The 14,424-nt window shown below is 32.1% G+C and overlaps 2 protein-coding genes and 1 pseudogene across 5 annotated transcripts; all 3 read left to right on the top strand.

Annotated features, from left to right (window-relative positions):
- Positions 1-252: 252 nt before the first annotated feature.
- LOC133315890 (tRNA-specific adenosine deaminase TAD1) lies at positions 253-3,752 on the top strand. 4 transcript variants are annotated; one of them, XM_061517572.1, is made up of 10 exons: positions 253-441; positions 576-696; positions 1,032-1,219; positions 1,316-1,417; positions 1,710-1,823; positions 2,306-2,475; positions 2,553-2,629; positions 2,716-2,835; positions 2,989-3,076; positions 3,202-3,752. In XM_061517572.1, exons 1-10 carry the CDS (start codon positions 285-287, stop codon positions 3,316-3,318), a joined length of 1,254 nt encoding a protein of 417 aa, XP_061373556.1. In that variant the 5' UTR covers positions 253-284; the 3' UTR covers positions 3,319-3,752. The 4 variants fall into 4 exon arrangements, with proteins under 4 accessions (XP_061373556.1, XP_061373557.1, XP_061373558.1 ...); XM_061517573.1 differs by having other exon boundaries at positions 1,316-1,396; XM_061517574.1 differs by having other exon boundaries at positions 597-696.
- Positions 3,753-6,721: 2,969 nt separating this feature from the next.
- LOC133315888 (uncharacterized) lies at positions 6,722-10,235 on the top strand. Its single transcript, XM_061517568.1, has 6 exons — positions 6,722-6,922; positions 7,774-8,324; positions 8,906-9,098; positions 9,194-9,258; positions 9,401-9,611; positions 9,785-10,235. Exons 1-6 carry the CDS (start codon positions 6,755-6,757, stop codon positions 10,145-10,147), a joined length of 1,551 nt encoding a protein of 516 aa, XP_061373552.1. The 5' UTR covers positions 6,722-6,754; the 3' UTR covers positions 10,148-10,235.
- A 3,080-nt stretch (positions 10,236-13,315) lies between these two features.
- On the top strand, positions 13,316-14,122 carry LOC133315901 (uncharacterized; annotated as a pseudogene).
- Positions 14,123-14,424: the final 302 nt, after the last annotated feature.

Below are 14,424 nucleotides of genomic sequence, written 5' to 3' on the forward strand. Positions count from 1 at the left end.
CTCACATTAATTTTATTCATTGTCAATGTATAAGTGTTATTAGCGAATTAAAATTAAAATTGTATTAACAAAAAAAAAACTAAATTTCATTAGTAAAATTTCTCTTAAATTTGATAATAAAAATAAAAATAGAAGGCCCAGTTCTGAAAAGTACAAAGTCCAACAAGATTTCAATGTTTGGGCCCAGTCCAGACCAGTCACCTCTCATCTCTCACCACTCTTTCTGCACATTACACTGTGTACAGAGTCACTGGGTTGCTGAACCTCAAGCTAAAGCATGATCAATGGCGTCTACGGTTTCATCTTCTGAGGGAACAAGTTGGGGCCAAAGGGTATCCGAAAATGTTCTTTCTTTCTACACTTCTCTTCCCAAGAAAGGCAAACCTCAAGGCCGTGAAATCACCGTTTTGGCTGCTTTTCTTCTATCTTCTCCTTCCAATGGTTCTCTTCTTCTGTTTCCAATACAATACCCACAAACCAAATTTCACTTTTTTATCAAAATAGAAATAAAAAATAAAAACTTTTATTTGGGTTCATGAATTTACTTGTTCATTTTGTTGTTGTTTTGGTTTAAGATTTGAAGGTTGTTGCAATAGGAACGGGAACAAAGTGCATTGGACGTTCTCTCTTACGTTCTTGTGGTGATGTTGTGCATGATTCTCATGCTGAAGTTATAGCTCGAAGAGCTTTGATGAGGTTTTCTTTCTATCTTTTTTTTTTGGGCTTTTTTCATTTTGTATCATTACTATCCAAAAATTTATATATAATATAGCTTGGCATTCTTTTTAGACCAGTTTGTGTTCATGGAGTGTATAAATTTTGAACATTGATATTGTATTGTAGATGTCCTTGTGTAATATTCATATTCCTTGATATAAGCTTTTACAGCTCATTTTTCAGAAGTCTTATTTTTATAGGTAATATTTCAAGGATTTATGAAAATGTAACGGAGAATACTACTCTTTTTTCTCAATTAATAGAATGTCTTGCTACATGAGGAGATATTTTTCATTCGTTTCTATCCACACCAGGTTCTTCTATACACAGATTCAACATCTTACTGAAACTTGTAGTAAGAATGCACCTAGCAATGGAGGCAAACGGTTCAAAGTTGATGATGGCAACTTACTATTCGAGTTGGACACAGGGTGTCTTAATAAAAGAAAATATATCATGAGAAAGGGTTGGAAATTACATATGTATATATCACAATTACCATGTAATCTAAGTCATCACTTTCTCTAATACTCAAAATACTACCTTTATTAGTTACTATACGGGTTAGGTTAATTGCCTTTTGTGTTGCATTTTGTAGGTGGAGATGCTTCACTGAGTTCACTTGTCTCTCCTTTGGAAACTGTGCCTTTGGGAGAAAGTGAATCACCTTCACATTTGGGTAAGCTAAATAATTCCATAGGTAACTTTTGCAAGAATTTAATATTTTTTTACATAAAATGGCTAAGGCCAAGAGGAACTTTACACAGAGAGATTAAGAAAACATTCAAATAAATAAGAACTTTATTAATAGCAAATATTTTTGCTGAACTCTCTTTCCTTCTATTATTCAAAGATAGTACTTTGATTATAATTCTTACCAAATTTGATGCTGTAGTGATTTTTTCGAATATTATATTTGATGAATTTTTAATTAAAAGATTGGCTGTTGTTTTTTCTGGTCTGAGGAGACATACTTTTGCCATTAATTCCAGATTGTGGTTCAAAACAAAAGGGGATGGTCCAGAGGAAGCCAGGTCGTGGTGATACAACTCTGTCAGTTAGTTGCTCCGACAAGATAGCTCGTTGGAATGTTGTTGGTGTTCAAGGTTGGATATACTTAAACTGAGGCTGTGTTTGTGTTTGTAGTAGTTCTTGCTTGGAGATCAACTGTGATGGGAGATTTTCAAATTCCTGTTTTAAAATTAGTTTCAACACGGCACATAAGACATAATGGACACTTAGGTTCGCATTGTTGTTTTTATCCATGTATAGTTTTTGCATCAACAATATTTGATTATATGATTCTGATACTTGTTGATTTATATATATTTATTTTTTTACAAATCTTATACATTTTTATATTACCAGTGCTTAAATGTTTATAATTTGATTCTATGCACTAATGTGAGTATTGAATTATATCAATACCCATCAGAAAACAAACAGTCCATTTGCAATCATGAACTAGAGCTTTGTGTTGGTTTGATAATGTAATGTATGTGGATACGATCATGAAATAAAATAGTGTGGTTGCTTACATTTTTCATTGCATAAGTCAAGTGTAGTGACATTGTTTCTCTCATTCCAGGAGCTTTGCTTTCCTACTTTCTTCAACCTCTATATCTTTCTTCAGTTACTGTTGGTCTGCCCCTTAACAGTCCTGAGAATTTTCGCTTTGAGGATAACTTGAAAAGAGCTTTGTATGATCGTATCCTACCCTTATCAAACGAGCTAACGCATCCATTTCTAGTGAATCAGGTCTGAACTATTCATTATCTTAGTAAGAAAAGTGAGTCATGGGATGCTGATTTCTACGTAATTTTTTTTTATCTCAGCCACTATTTCAGGCTGCTCCAGTACCACCAAAGGACTTTCAGCAATCTGAGAGTGCTGCTAACACTTTAACATGCGGGTACTTGCATCAAATGTTGGCAAATTCAGACATTCATGTAACTATATGGTTTGATGTTGCATTTAGCTGAGTGCTTAACTTTGCAGGTATTCTATATGTTGGAATACATGTGGCTTGCATGAAGTTATCCTGGGAACTACAGGAAGAAAGCAAGGCACCTCTGCAAAAGGGGCATTCTACCCGTCAACAGAGTCATCTTTATGCAAGTAAGCTAACTTGTACCGCAGTAGAAATTTTACTTGTAAAGCACTTATTAAAGTTATATATATAATCACTCCCTATTAAACCCTGACTATTGAGAGAAGAGGTGAGAGAATCCTTGTATGCAGCTTTACCTTTGCATATTTGTATATTTTTAGAAAAAGGATACTAGAGGTTTTCTTGTCATTGAAGCCGGAGTGCTTGACCAGTTCTCTGGCCAATGGGATTACTTATAGAGAACTTAAGGTATGCTTAATGTTCTTCAAATTCTCTCTGTGATGGTCTAATTTATGGTTTCTATGCAAGTAGTGGGGATGTATGATTATGATCTATCATCTCCTAACTTGTTTTGCATGATTAATCTCTTACAGGACGGGGCTGAAGAATATCATTTGGCTTCCAAAATTTTCAAAGGGAAGCCACCTTTTAGCAAGTGGTTCTTGAAACCCTTGGACTGTGAGGCATTCCCCATTCCAATATTGCCATAGGCTATTTTCTTCATTTGTTTCAATTTTTCTCCTACTCAGATTTTCTTTGCTTAATTGACAGCCTATATATTGGCTCACACTGCTAGCTATTATTAGATTAGAAAATATCTCAGCTATCTGCAATACCATTTTCATTGAAAAAACGACCTTCAAAATTAAACAAGTTGGCTTGAAGATTACAGATTAAAAACTTCAGTTTGCTTCACTGAAATCTTCATAAAGTTTAAAGATTGAGGCAAGCTTGTGCATCTACATTACACATTGTCCTTTGCTAGATGGTTCATGGACATCCTCCAACGGGCAAAATGGCACATGGATTATGCATTGGCATGGGTGTTAAAAAAATGAGAGAGTCAATTTGTAGTTTGCATAATTCTTAGTAGTTTGGTCCATAAGATGACTTGTTGTACACGTTAAGGACTATAACGAGATACCATCGTAACATTGTTTGACATTTTAATTTATTTAAGCATGAGGGGAGGCTTAGAGCAATAGTAAGGTTGCACCTTTGGGATCCCTCTATCTTAAGAAAGTTGGGTAGCCTAGTGCGTCAAAGTTTTTTATTTTTATTTTTCCAAAAAAATAAATAAATTATTTAAGAATGACGTACTAAGAACTTGTTCATACCTAATCACTCCAGGGCTCTTTTTGATTTGTAAAAGAATAAGGGACATTATAACAAAAAAAAAAAAAAAAGAGACGGTATTTTACTAGCATAGTACTCACTAAAAAGTAATTCGATAGATAACATAAATTTCTAATTTTTATTATTCATTAAACCAGGTTGTAAAATTTTAATTTTTTTTCAAAAATTCTTAGTTTTTTTCAATGCCCAGGATATTATAATGAATTTTCCATTCTTCTATCTATAAATATTATTCATCCAACTATTTGAACTGAATAGGCCTATAAATGAGTCACACAATCCATAAGGGGTTCATAGTTCGACCTATATTAGATTAGTCCTGACTTAATATAATTAGTAAAATAGAACATTTTGAGTTAAAAAAAGCCTATTTGAAAAATAGGCCACAAGTTTTTTTTTACAAATTTGACTTATAAGTTTTTTTGTTAGCTCATATCATATTATTTATTTAAAATAAAATAAATAAAAAAACTATTTACATAATTTTAAATAACAAAATAATATTATTTTAAATTTTTTTTTTTAAATTCTTGAAGACCTAATAAACTTAAGTAGGCTAATAGGCCTGCATCAGATTTTTTTGATTTTAAAATATTGGTCAGATCAAATTATTAATTTAACTTATATCAAGTTAATAAATTAAACTAAACTTAAAATATGTTATACAAACATGATAAGTTAAAATCTAGTCCAGTCTAACTCATTTACACCCTAATTGTAAAATGTTAAAATATTGTGTTTGTCCAATTGCTCAATATCTATCAAATGAGATTTAAATATTTTTGTTTTTTTTTAATTAACCAATATCCAAAATATGATCTAAAGAATAGTTCACTAATAAATTTATAGACCTAATAGTTGACTTGAAATTAATTGGTACTGCAACGACGTAAACAAAACGGCGCCCATCAAACAACTTTGTATCTATGATGCTTTTTAGCCTAATATTTTTATTCCTCACCGATTCTATTTCATAAAGGTTATTGACTTATTGACTTTATAACCCATAGGGTTTGTGTGCAACTTCAAAGTATATAGTCTTTGTTTAAAAAAAGAGAGAGAGTATATAGTCTAGTCACATGACTTTTCCCCTGAACACAGGAGAATTACGCCACCTGATTCGTGCACAAATTCAAAGGAAAAACTCCAGTCTTTATTTGATATTGTTCCCCATTACGGTAAAAAAATATTATCACATCCAAGGTTCAATTAAAATTCCAACAAAAATTGACCAATTAAAAAAAAAGCCCTATCCTAAAGTTCCTATATTGCAAGAAGTAAGAACAATAGAGAAGCTAGGCAGAATTAGTGGATCTTAACCTAATAATGATAAAATATTTTATACTAGTTTGTCTAATTTTTTTGTTCATATTTGAAGTAATTGACTTGTTGGCAGTAGCTACTGCAAATTGCTATCTAGTTTGGTCTCCACGCAACATGTTAGGGAAGCAATTAGGTGCCATTGCTTACTTTTCCACCCTCGTGTTTTGTCTCACTTTCTTGGAACCCACTTCCCCCACATTAATTGTAAATGTGTCTTATTAAGAATGAAACAAAAACAATGTTCACATCACTGTACCATTTTTCTTTTTACCATTTTGTAGATTTTATTTTGTTAGATAAATTGAAATTTGAGAGGATACAAGAGCATCATGGTAATGAAATTGGAGAATTCAAAATAGACTATGGAAGAGTCTTCTATGCTCGTTTGTAATGTACGAAAAACAGCATTAGATTGAGGAGCAATACAAGGGGAAGAAGTCATGAACATGGAAAAGCCTTTACAAACAAGTTAACATCATTATACGTTTCCCCAAGATATTTCATTTTTATCCTTCACTTATTAAAGATTGTAGTTTTCTTTACGGATTCTAATATAATAATGGTTCAAAATAGAATCACCCTTCCTCATCTGATCTTCCCATAACCATATATAGTTTTTAATTAAAGGATGTGATAAATTGAAAGCCTTATACCACAAGAATCGAAGTTTGTTAAAAAAAAGGAAACTTCCAAAACTATTTGCCATGAAATAAATAAGAAAGGGTTTTATTTTTCTTATGTTACTCATGCAACACACAAAAAGTGGGTAGGACCAATTAAAAAAAAGAGAAAGAAAATAAAAAAGTGAATCTCACTCACTTTTTTATGTGTTGCATGAGACAAAATTGTCTCATGCAACATGAGAAAAATAAAACCCATAAAGAAATGGTCACAACATAGATAATTTATTTTTTTTCTTAATTATAAAAAATTTCAATTTCATAATTATCCTTAAAAACAGTAACTCTAAATTAACTCTATCTAATTTGAGTATACGTGCAGCGTGCAGGTTCTCTTGTGCTATTTAACATAATCATGTTATGTGAGAGAATTCTAATTATTCATGGACAAATCAACGATGATGATTTTATCGTTCTCTATTCTAATACTTTTTCTCTCTTGTCACTCTTTATTACTGTTTTGCCCCTAAATAATTACGATCCTTTTATATATAATATGATTATATTAAATAACACGTGAAAGAATCCGTTTAGGATAAACTCTATTTCATAAAAGTTAAATTAAAAAGTTTAAACTGAGGATTGAATTCTAAGACTTGGAAGAATTTGAGGGGACCATGTTCATTGCACACATAGCTCCATTCTCCCTCTCTCTCACTCATAACTACAGAACCCAACCAACAAGTATTTTGAGAATAACATGTGTTGTGAAGAAAACAACAGAGCATAGAACTCCAATAACAGAATCACACCACAAGGAGTTGGAGAAAGCCTATTCAACTCAAGCATGGATAAGGAAAATGAGACATATGTGAAACTCTTCTGGGGTGGTTCTTATCATCATCAGAAGCGGTCTTTGTTTTCGAAGAAAGCCAAAGCTACAGCAGTTACCACCACAGTGATTGTGCTGTTTTGCTTCGTAGCCACTTTCTGTGCCTTTGCAGCCTGGAATGCTGTGAGTTATGCTAAACACGTAGCTTCTATATTTATTTCAGATACCATGCAAATATTTCTTTTTTCCCTCGTAATTTATATTATTGATTTAATTACCAATACCATGGTAGAAAAATAGAACAGGAACAGAGGAAGAGATCCTCTGCCTTTTGTTTGCATTCTTCTGTTTTTGAGTCTATACAATTGTATCATTAATAAATATAACTTTCACTCTTATCTTAGTTATTGATTTCATTTATATTTAACTGCTTTAAAATTTTAATTATGCGAGCCATTAAATAAATCAATAATAGACTTTTAATTCTTGCACCAATATAAAAATAACATATAGCGTATACATATAAGTTTATAAACCGTGGTTATTTTAAATTAGGGGAAGACAAGTTTTTATAAGGTTATGGAATAAGGAATGCCACCAACCTCAACGAGGGATAGGATTACATATCCGCAAACTTTTTTTTTATTATTATTTAATAAAAAAGTACAGAGATTGCAGTTTTTTTTTCCATGTATATATGCATGACTTTTTTTTTTTTTTTAAGGAAAAAAAAGTGGCATGAAGGTGAAGAAATTCTCAATTCCATTTTTTTTTTCTGTGGCATTATCAAACTTGACCAAAAGATGCTCGAAACTAGAAACTACCCTTTTATTTTATTTAATGGTATTACATAATGTAAGAATTTTTTTTTTTATTAATTGTTGATAGAGCATTAAAATTACATCAAGATCCTTTGATTCCATGTTGGAACCATTATGATTCCTAGTACACATGCTGGTGGCATATAATTCATCTAGGACCACAATTTTGCTTAATAATTTGATAGGAGTCTGATATTGAAATTGTTTTTGAAGTCCACATTTGCAGGTATGTCCATTCCAAACCATAACATCTCAGTTATCCATACACCCCAAAAACAAGAATATCCTCTTAGATGCACCAAAGGGGAGAATGTGACACAAACTTGTCCAAGAGACTACCCTACCTCACATAACCTCACTAATCATAGCCATCCAATGAAGCTAATGTGTCCCTCATACTTCAGATGGATCCATGAAGATCTAAGGCCATGGAGAGAGAAAGGGATCACAAGGGACATGTTGGAAGGGGCAAGAAGAACAGCACACTTCAGGCTTGTGATCCTAAATGGGAAGGTGTATGTGGAGAAGTATAGCCAGTCAATTCAAACAAGAGATATGTTTACTTTGTGGGGTATCTTGCAGCTTCTAAGATGGTACCCTGGCAAGTTACCTGATTTGGAACTCATGTTTGATTGTAATGATAGGCCTGTTATTCCAAGGGGAAGGTTTCAAGGCCCAAATGCTGCCCCACCACCATTGTTTAGATACTGTTCTGATCAATGGAGCTTAGATATTGTGTTCCCGGATTGGTCCTTTTGGGGATGGTAAATGCTAAAATAACTTCTCTTCTTCCTTACTTCCTTCCATTCACATGATGCCACTAATGAAAGGTTGACATTTTACATCTTGTTTATGACTTGGATATATTGATATTTTTTTTACTGCAAACACACAAATCAATATTTGATATGCTTCAATGTTCTACTAGTTATGTTAAAAATACATATATCTTTTAATAATACTTTTATAATACCTATAATAAGTAGTTTTTAAAATCTTTCATTTCATAGATAACCAAAAATGAAAGTATTGGAGTAAAAGAAATAAAAATGCATGCTTGGTAACACAAATAAAAGACATAAAGATGAATAAGAAAGATGATTTATTAAAACACTAAGTGTTACATTTAACTTCTGAAATTGCGTATAAGGATAATTGTTACAGGTACAATATACTTTCACTTTTTTCGTTATTTAATATTTTCTGACATAAGATCAATGAACATATTTTTTTTATTATTTCATTTTTCTATTAAAAATGTTTTCATTTCACATCGTTTTGCACATTATAATTTTCCATCTAGTTATACAGCACTTCTAATATGGATATTCTTAACTTATAATAGGGCTGAGACAAATATAAAGCCATGGAGAGGTATCCTTAAAGATATAAAAGAAGGGAACAAGAGAACCAAGTGGAAGGACAGAGTACCATACGCCTATTGGAAGGGAAATCCTTATGTGGCTCCAACTAGGAAAAACCTTTTGAAATGCAATGTGACAGCAAAAAATGATTGGAACATTCGCCTATACACACAGGTATTTTATTTTATCAATTCTGCACAAATTTTCCTTGTAATTCACATCAAAGACATAATTTATATATTGTATATATATATATATTTGTATCACAGGACTGGATACAAGAATCCAATCAAGGGTACAAGAAATCCAACTTAGAGGACCAATGCACCCATAGGTAGGTAATGTAAAGACCTCTTTAGCCATATTGAAAGCTATGGTTCCTATTCTATATGTATAAGTGTGTGTGTGTTTCTATATATATATATTTTCCATTCTGGGGAGACATAATGATATTTATAATATTTGGCTTGGCACAGGTATAAGATATACATAGAAGGATGGGCTTGGTCCGTTAGTGAGAAATACATTTTGGCATGTGATTCCATGAATTTATATGTCAAGCCTAAGTTCTATGATTTTTTCGTTAGAGGCATGGTACCATTACAGCACTATTGGCCAATTAGAGACAATAGCAAGTGCACATCTCTTAAGTTTGCTGTGGAATGGGGTAACAACCACACTGATAAGGTCAACATCTCTCTCATTTTCTTTTTAAGTATTTTTTTTTTTTTTGCCACATTCAAATGAGCTTGTCAGAACTATTATTGTATTTTTGTTGTGGATTTGCCTTGATATCATAAGTGTCATAAAAAATTATGTGCAAATTATTTGTGTCTTACTACATTACCTCAAATTACCAGGCACAAGCAATAGGGGAGGCTTCTAGCAAATTCATACATGAGGACTTAGACATGGATCATGTATATGATTATATGTTTCATCTACTGAATGAATATGCAAAGCTCCTAAGGTTCAAACCAACTATACCTCCAGGAGCTGTAGAGTTTTGTCCTGAAACAATGGCATGTACTGTAGATGGTATACATAGGAGGTTCATGGAAGAGTCAATGGTGAAGTTCCCTAGTGATTCAAATCCATGCACTATTCCTCCTCCATATGATCCTTTAACCCTACAAGGCTTTCTAGAGAGAAAAACTAATTCAACAAGACAGGTAGAAATTTGGGAAGATGAATACTGGCTGAATAAAAATAAGGGACAATAGTATTATTGGTAAGTTGTCATGTTTGATTTTGTGCAGATGAAGATTTTGTCAAGTTTTCTGTTATCTCTTGCTGTGAAAAATGGCCCTTGTATTAACCACATATCTTGTATGTTATACACATTATACATTCAAGTCCACATTCAAACACTGTTGGCGTTGTCTCTCATACATTCATTCTTAGCAGCAATTCACATTCTTCTTCTTCTGATTCCCTCCTGATTACTGTAAAACTGTAATTGCTCCTAGTTCACATGACTGGTTGGATTCAAAGCACTAAATCTAATAACTACAAGTTCCCTTTGTTCTGATATGTCTTTCATGGCATGAACCTGAACTTAAATCTGGACAGCTGCTTTGAAATTGATGATATTACTTGTCCATATCTCTGAGAAAACAGAAAAAAAATAAATGAAGTCTCTCTTCAGGAATATAGAAATGCATTAAGAATAAGCATCTTTATTAGAAAAAAAATATCTTCCCTCATATCCCTTTTTTCCCCCTCAATCTATACCTTACAACCCTATATGGTTGGTACCATTAAGAGTAACTAAAAAAAAGTAATCTGGAATCAGGTATAGGTGTCATCTTACACGCATATTATGATAAACCTCAGACAAGGGCACAGCTAGCAGTTTGTATTTGTGTGATACTATTATTTTTGTTCCTTCAGGCATATGAACCATGAAAAGCTTTTTGCATTCCTGAAAGAGAATCTTTGCAAGTCATTCAACCCCCAAGCTAGTCTCATATATAATGGTTTATAATCTCTGTTTATTCTTTCATGAAGATAATGTACCTTAGGGTATGTGACATCTGGAAGATAATATGGGTACATCCCAGAGTCAAAATATGACCTCCACCACACAGCTAAACAACCACCAATCTGCAACATGACAAAACAAATTTTAAGATTAGTTTTTTCCCTAGTCCATTTTTCCTTCTATATATTTTAGCACAAGTAGTATTAAGCATACAATCCTTTGGTTGCCATATTAACTGCCCATTTGGATGGATTTTTATTCATAAAAAGTTATTTTTTGTTAAAATAAAATTCTTTTGAGAATTTTTAGATGTTTGGATAACAACTTTTAAAAAAATAAAATTTAAATTTAAAATAAAAATTAAAATGCTACTTTTTTTAGCCGATAATTAATTGCTTTTGAAAAAAGCAGAAATTAAAAGATAACAAATTTTTTTTGAAATTTTTTTTAAAAAAAATACAATTTTAACCTCATCCTATCATACCTATTTTATCTCTCCTTATCCCACGATCATGGGTTTTTTTGACCCTTTTATCCTTCATTAATTAATTAATTAATTAATTAATAACCATTTTGTCCCTTATTCAAAACTATCTACCAATTTGTCCCTCTTTAATCGATTAACTTGAAAATTTAATCGATTAAATGGTCAAAACTGATAAAAAAAAAGATAACTTGAAGATTTAATCGATTAAATCTTCAAGTTAATCGATTAAATCTCCCAACTGACAACAAAGGTCAAATCTCCTCCCTAAACAAAAGCAGATTCCATGCATATGAAGCAAATCAACAAGCATAGATAACCAAACAAACAAAGAAACCAACAAAAGAAAAACAATTCTTGGAAACTGGATTAGTTTACATGAACAGGCCTGGCTTCATTTCTACCTCTCATATGAAAACCTTGCTTATTACATGAAAAATGGTGCGAAGTAATCCTATTGTCAACCTCGGAACGACGACAGCGATCAAGACGAACAACGAACCCTTCCCGTCTTGCAAATTCATCATAAAAATACTTAGCAGAATCTTCAATCAATTTTCCGTGTATTGGAGGTTATTTGAATTTTGAATTTTGAATTTTGAATTTAATGTAATAGGAGTTGATTGCAATTTGTATTTAATAGGAGCTGATTGCGTTTTGTATTTAATAGGAGCTGATTGTGTTTTGTATTTAATAGGATGCAATGAGCTCCTATTAAATACAAATCGCAATCAACTCCTATTACATTAAATTCAAAATTCAAAATTCAAATAACCTCCAATACCGTGTTCGTCTCATTCAATCAATGCTTTCACGCTCATTTGGGATATTTAATCGATTAAATCAATTAAGAGGGATATTTAATCGATTATATCTTCTAGTCAATCATTTTTGCCAGTTTTGACCATTTAATCGATTAAATCTTCAAGTTAATCGATTAAAGAGGGGTATATTGGTAGATAGTTTTGGATAAGGGGCAAAATGATTATTAATTAATTAAGGAAGGGTAAAAAGATCAAAAAGCCCACTGTCATGCTATTATATCTTTCTTTTATTGTAACTTTATACATAAAAAGTGCTTTTTTTTTGGTAAACATAAAGTGTTTTTTTTATTATAACACCCAAATAACTTTTTTTATATGTAAAATGCTTTTCAAATCATACATCCAAACGTCAAATAATTTTATGTTTTAAAAATGTTCTTTTATAAAAAACAATGCATAAAAAATTATTTTTGTAAAAGCTGATCCAAGTGGATCCTAAATATCCGGTCAACGATATGTACTATTTTGTAGAATAATGGGAAAAATGCGTGTCATTTTAAAGATGTAAAGTTGTGTCATTTTGTTATCAAAAAAAAAAAGTTGTGTCATTTTAAGAGAGAGAAAGAGATAGATAAAGGAGGAGAGAGTTGACAAAAAAATTAAAGATATGAGTCTCACCTTCTTGTGAGAGTGAAAAAATATAAATTATGTCATTTAAAAAGATAAACACTTATCGCTTAATTATAATTGTAAATCAGTTTTTAACGGAGGCAAATCAGCACCCAGTTTTCTTGTCAATATCCTCTTTGTTAAAATGAATATCTTTACAATATCTTTATTATATTATATATAAAGATTTATTTTTTTATTTCATCAAGATTTAGATTAGTTTGGGCTAAGCTTTATGTTGTAAATATTAGGTCTTTTTTATTATTAGTATTTGTTGTATTGGGCCAAGCTCGTTAGGTCAATAATTAAGTTTTTTAGTCTCTATAAATAGAGACCTCTTTGTATCAAATTAATACGCAATTCAATAATATTTCAAATACCTTGTCTTCTCTTTGAAGTCTTTATATATTATACTTTGCTAAATCAATTCAGTATTCAAATTTATTTCAATCTTCCTCTCATCTTGTTATTCCCACAAATTTGAAGAACCATGTCTGTTGCTGTTGCTGTGGCTGTGAGCGGAGTCAAGAGACGTTTCTTCGAAGATCTTCGTCCTTATCCTCCGCCACTCTCCAAGAGGCTTCGTTGCTCATCCTCCTCCTCTCGGATTCGGTTCCCTCCTCCCTCTCTCGTCGACCATCTTCGTCCTCTCTTTCCGAACATGGATGATCTGGTTCTTGAGAGAACTCTCCAAGAATGTGGCAATGATCTAGAAGCTGCCATCAATAGCCTGAACGAGCTTTCCTTGGGAACCGCGAATGCAAATTTTGGAACTCCTGAAGAATCGGAGGTTACTGTCAATGTGGACGAAGTTAAATTGGAAGATGATGGGAATGCTTCTGCTCCTGGGGATCAGCCCAACCTTCTTGCAGATGGAGCAGAATGGATTGTTAGAGAATTGATGACTGCTACCAGCGTTGATGATGCTATAGCCCTGCTAGAATGCTGGCCGAGGCAACATACCTTCTTCAAAAGGAAATTTTGATGCAGAAGGAGCAAATTGAAGGGTTGAGTAGGGATAAAAATACTTTTAAAAAAAGCTTTTTAGTGGAATTTTTTTTTTTTTTTTTTTAAAAATATAATTTTTACAGATAATTTGTAAAAATTAAAAATTTTAGTTTTCCGAAAATCCTAAAAAATACCACGTCCCAAATGTCCCCTTAACGCTGTACAAGTATCCCATAAAGGATATGTTGTTGTTAAGGGATGGTTTCTGTTTCCTATAGTTCAGGAGCGATTCTATCCTATCGAGTATCATCCCGTTATAGAATTTGACATTATAAGTGTTGTCAATTAATTCAAATATCCATAATCGATTTTTTTTTGTAGCATTTATATTTTCGTATTATTGTCAACACCGAGCACTGAGAATGTTATCAGCGTGGTACCGTGATAATTGACTATTGGAGGAAGTTTCGATATTAGTAGAATTGAATTTTACCGTGATATAATATGTAAAAGCTATAATAAAATATTATCTATATCGCGAATAATTTTCGACCCTTCAATTTCTATAATAGTCAAACAATACAAAAGATAGTTAGATATGTGCGTGTGTGTCAATCTCTCTCTGTGTGAGTGTGCATTTGTACATGAGAG

The sequence above is a fragment of the Gastrolobium bilobum genome, unplaced genomic scaffold (genome assembly GCF_033153095.1).
Source record: "Gastrolobium bilobum isolate Gb01-03AN ecotype WA unplaced genomic scaffold, APGP_CSIRO_Gbil_v1 utg17648, whole genome shotgun sequence".
In the NCBI taxonomy this organism is placed as follows: Eukaryota; Viridiplantae; Streptophyta; class Magnoliopsida; order Fabales; family Fabaceae; genus Gastrolobium; species Gastrolobium bilobum.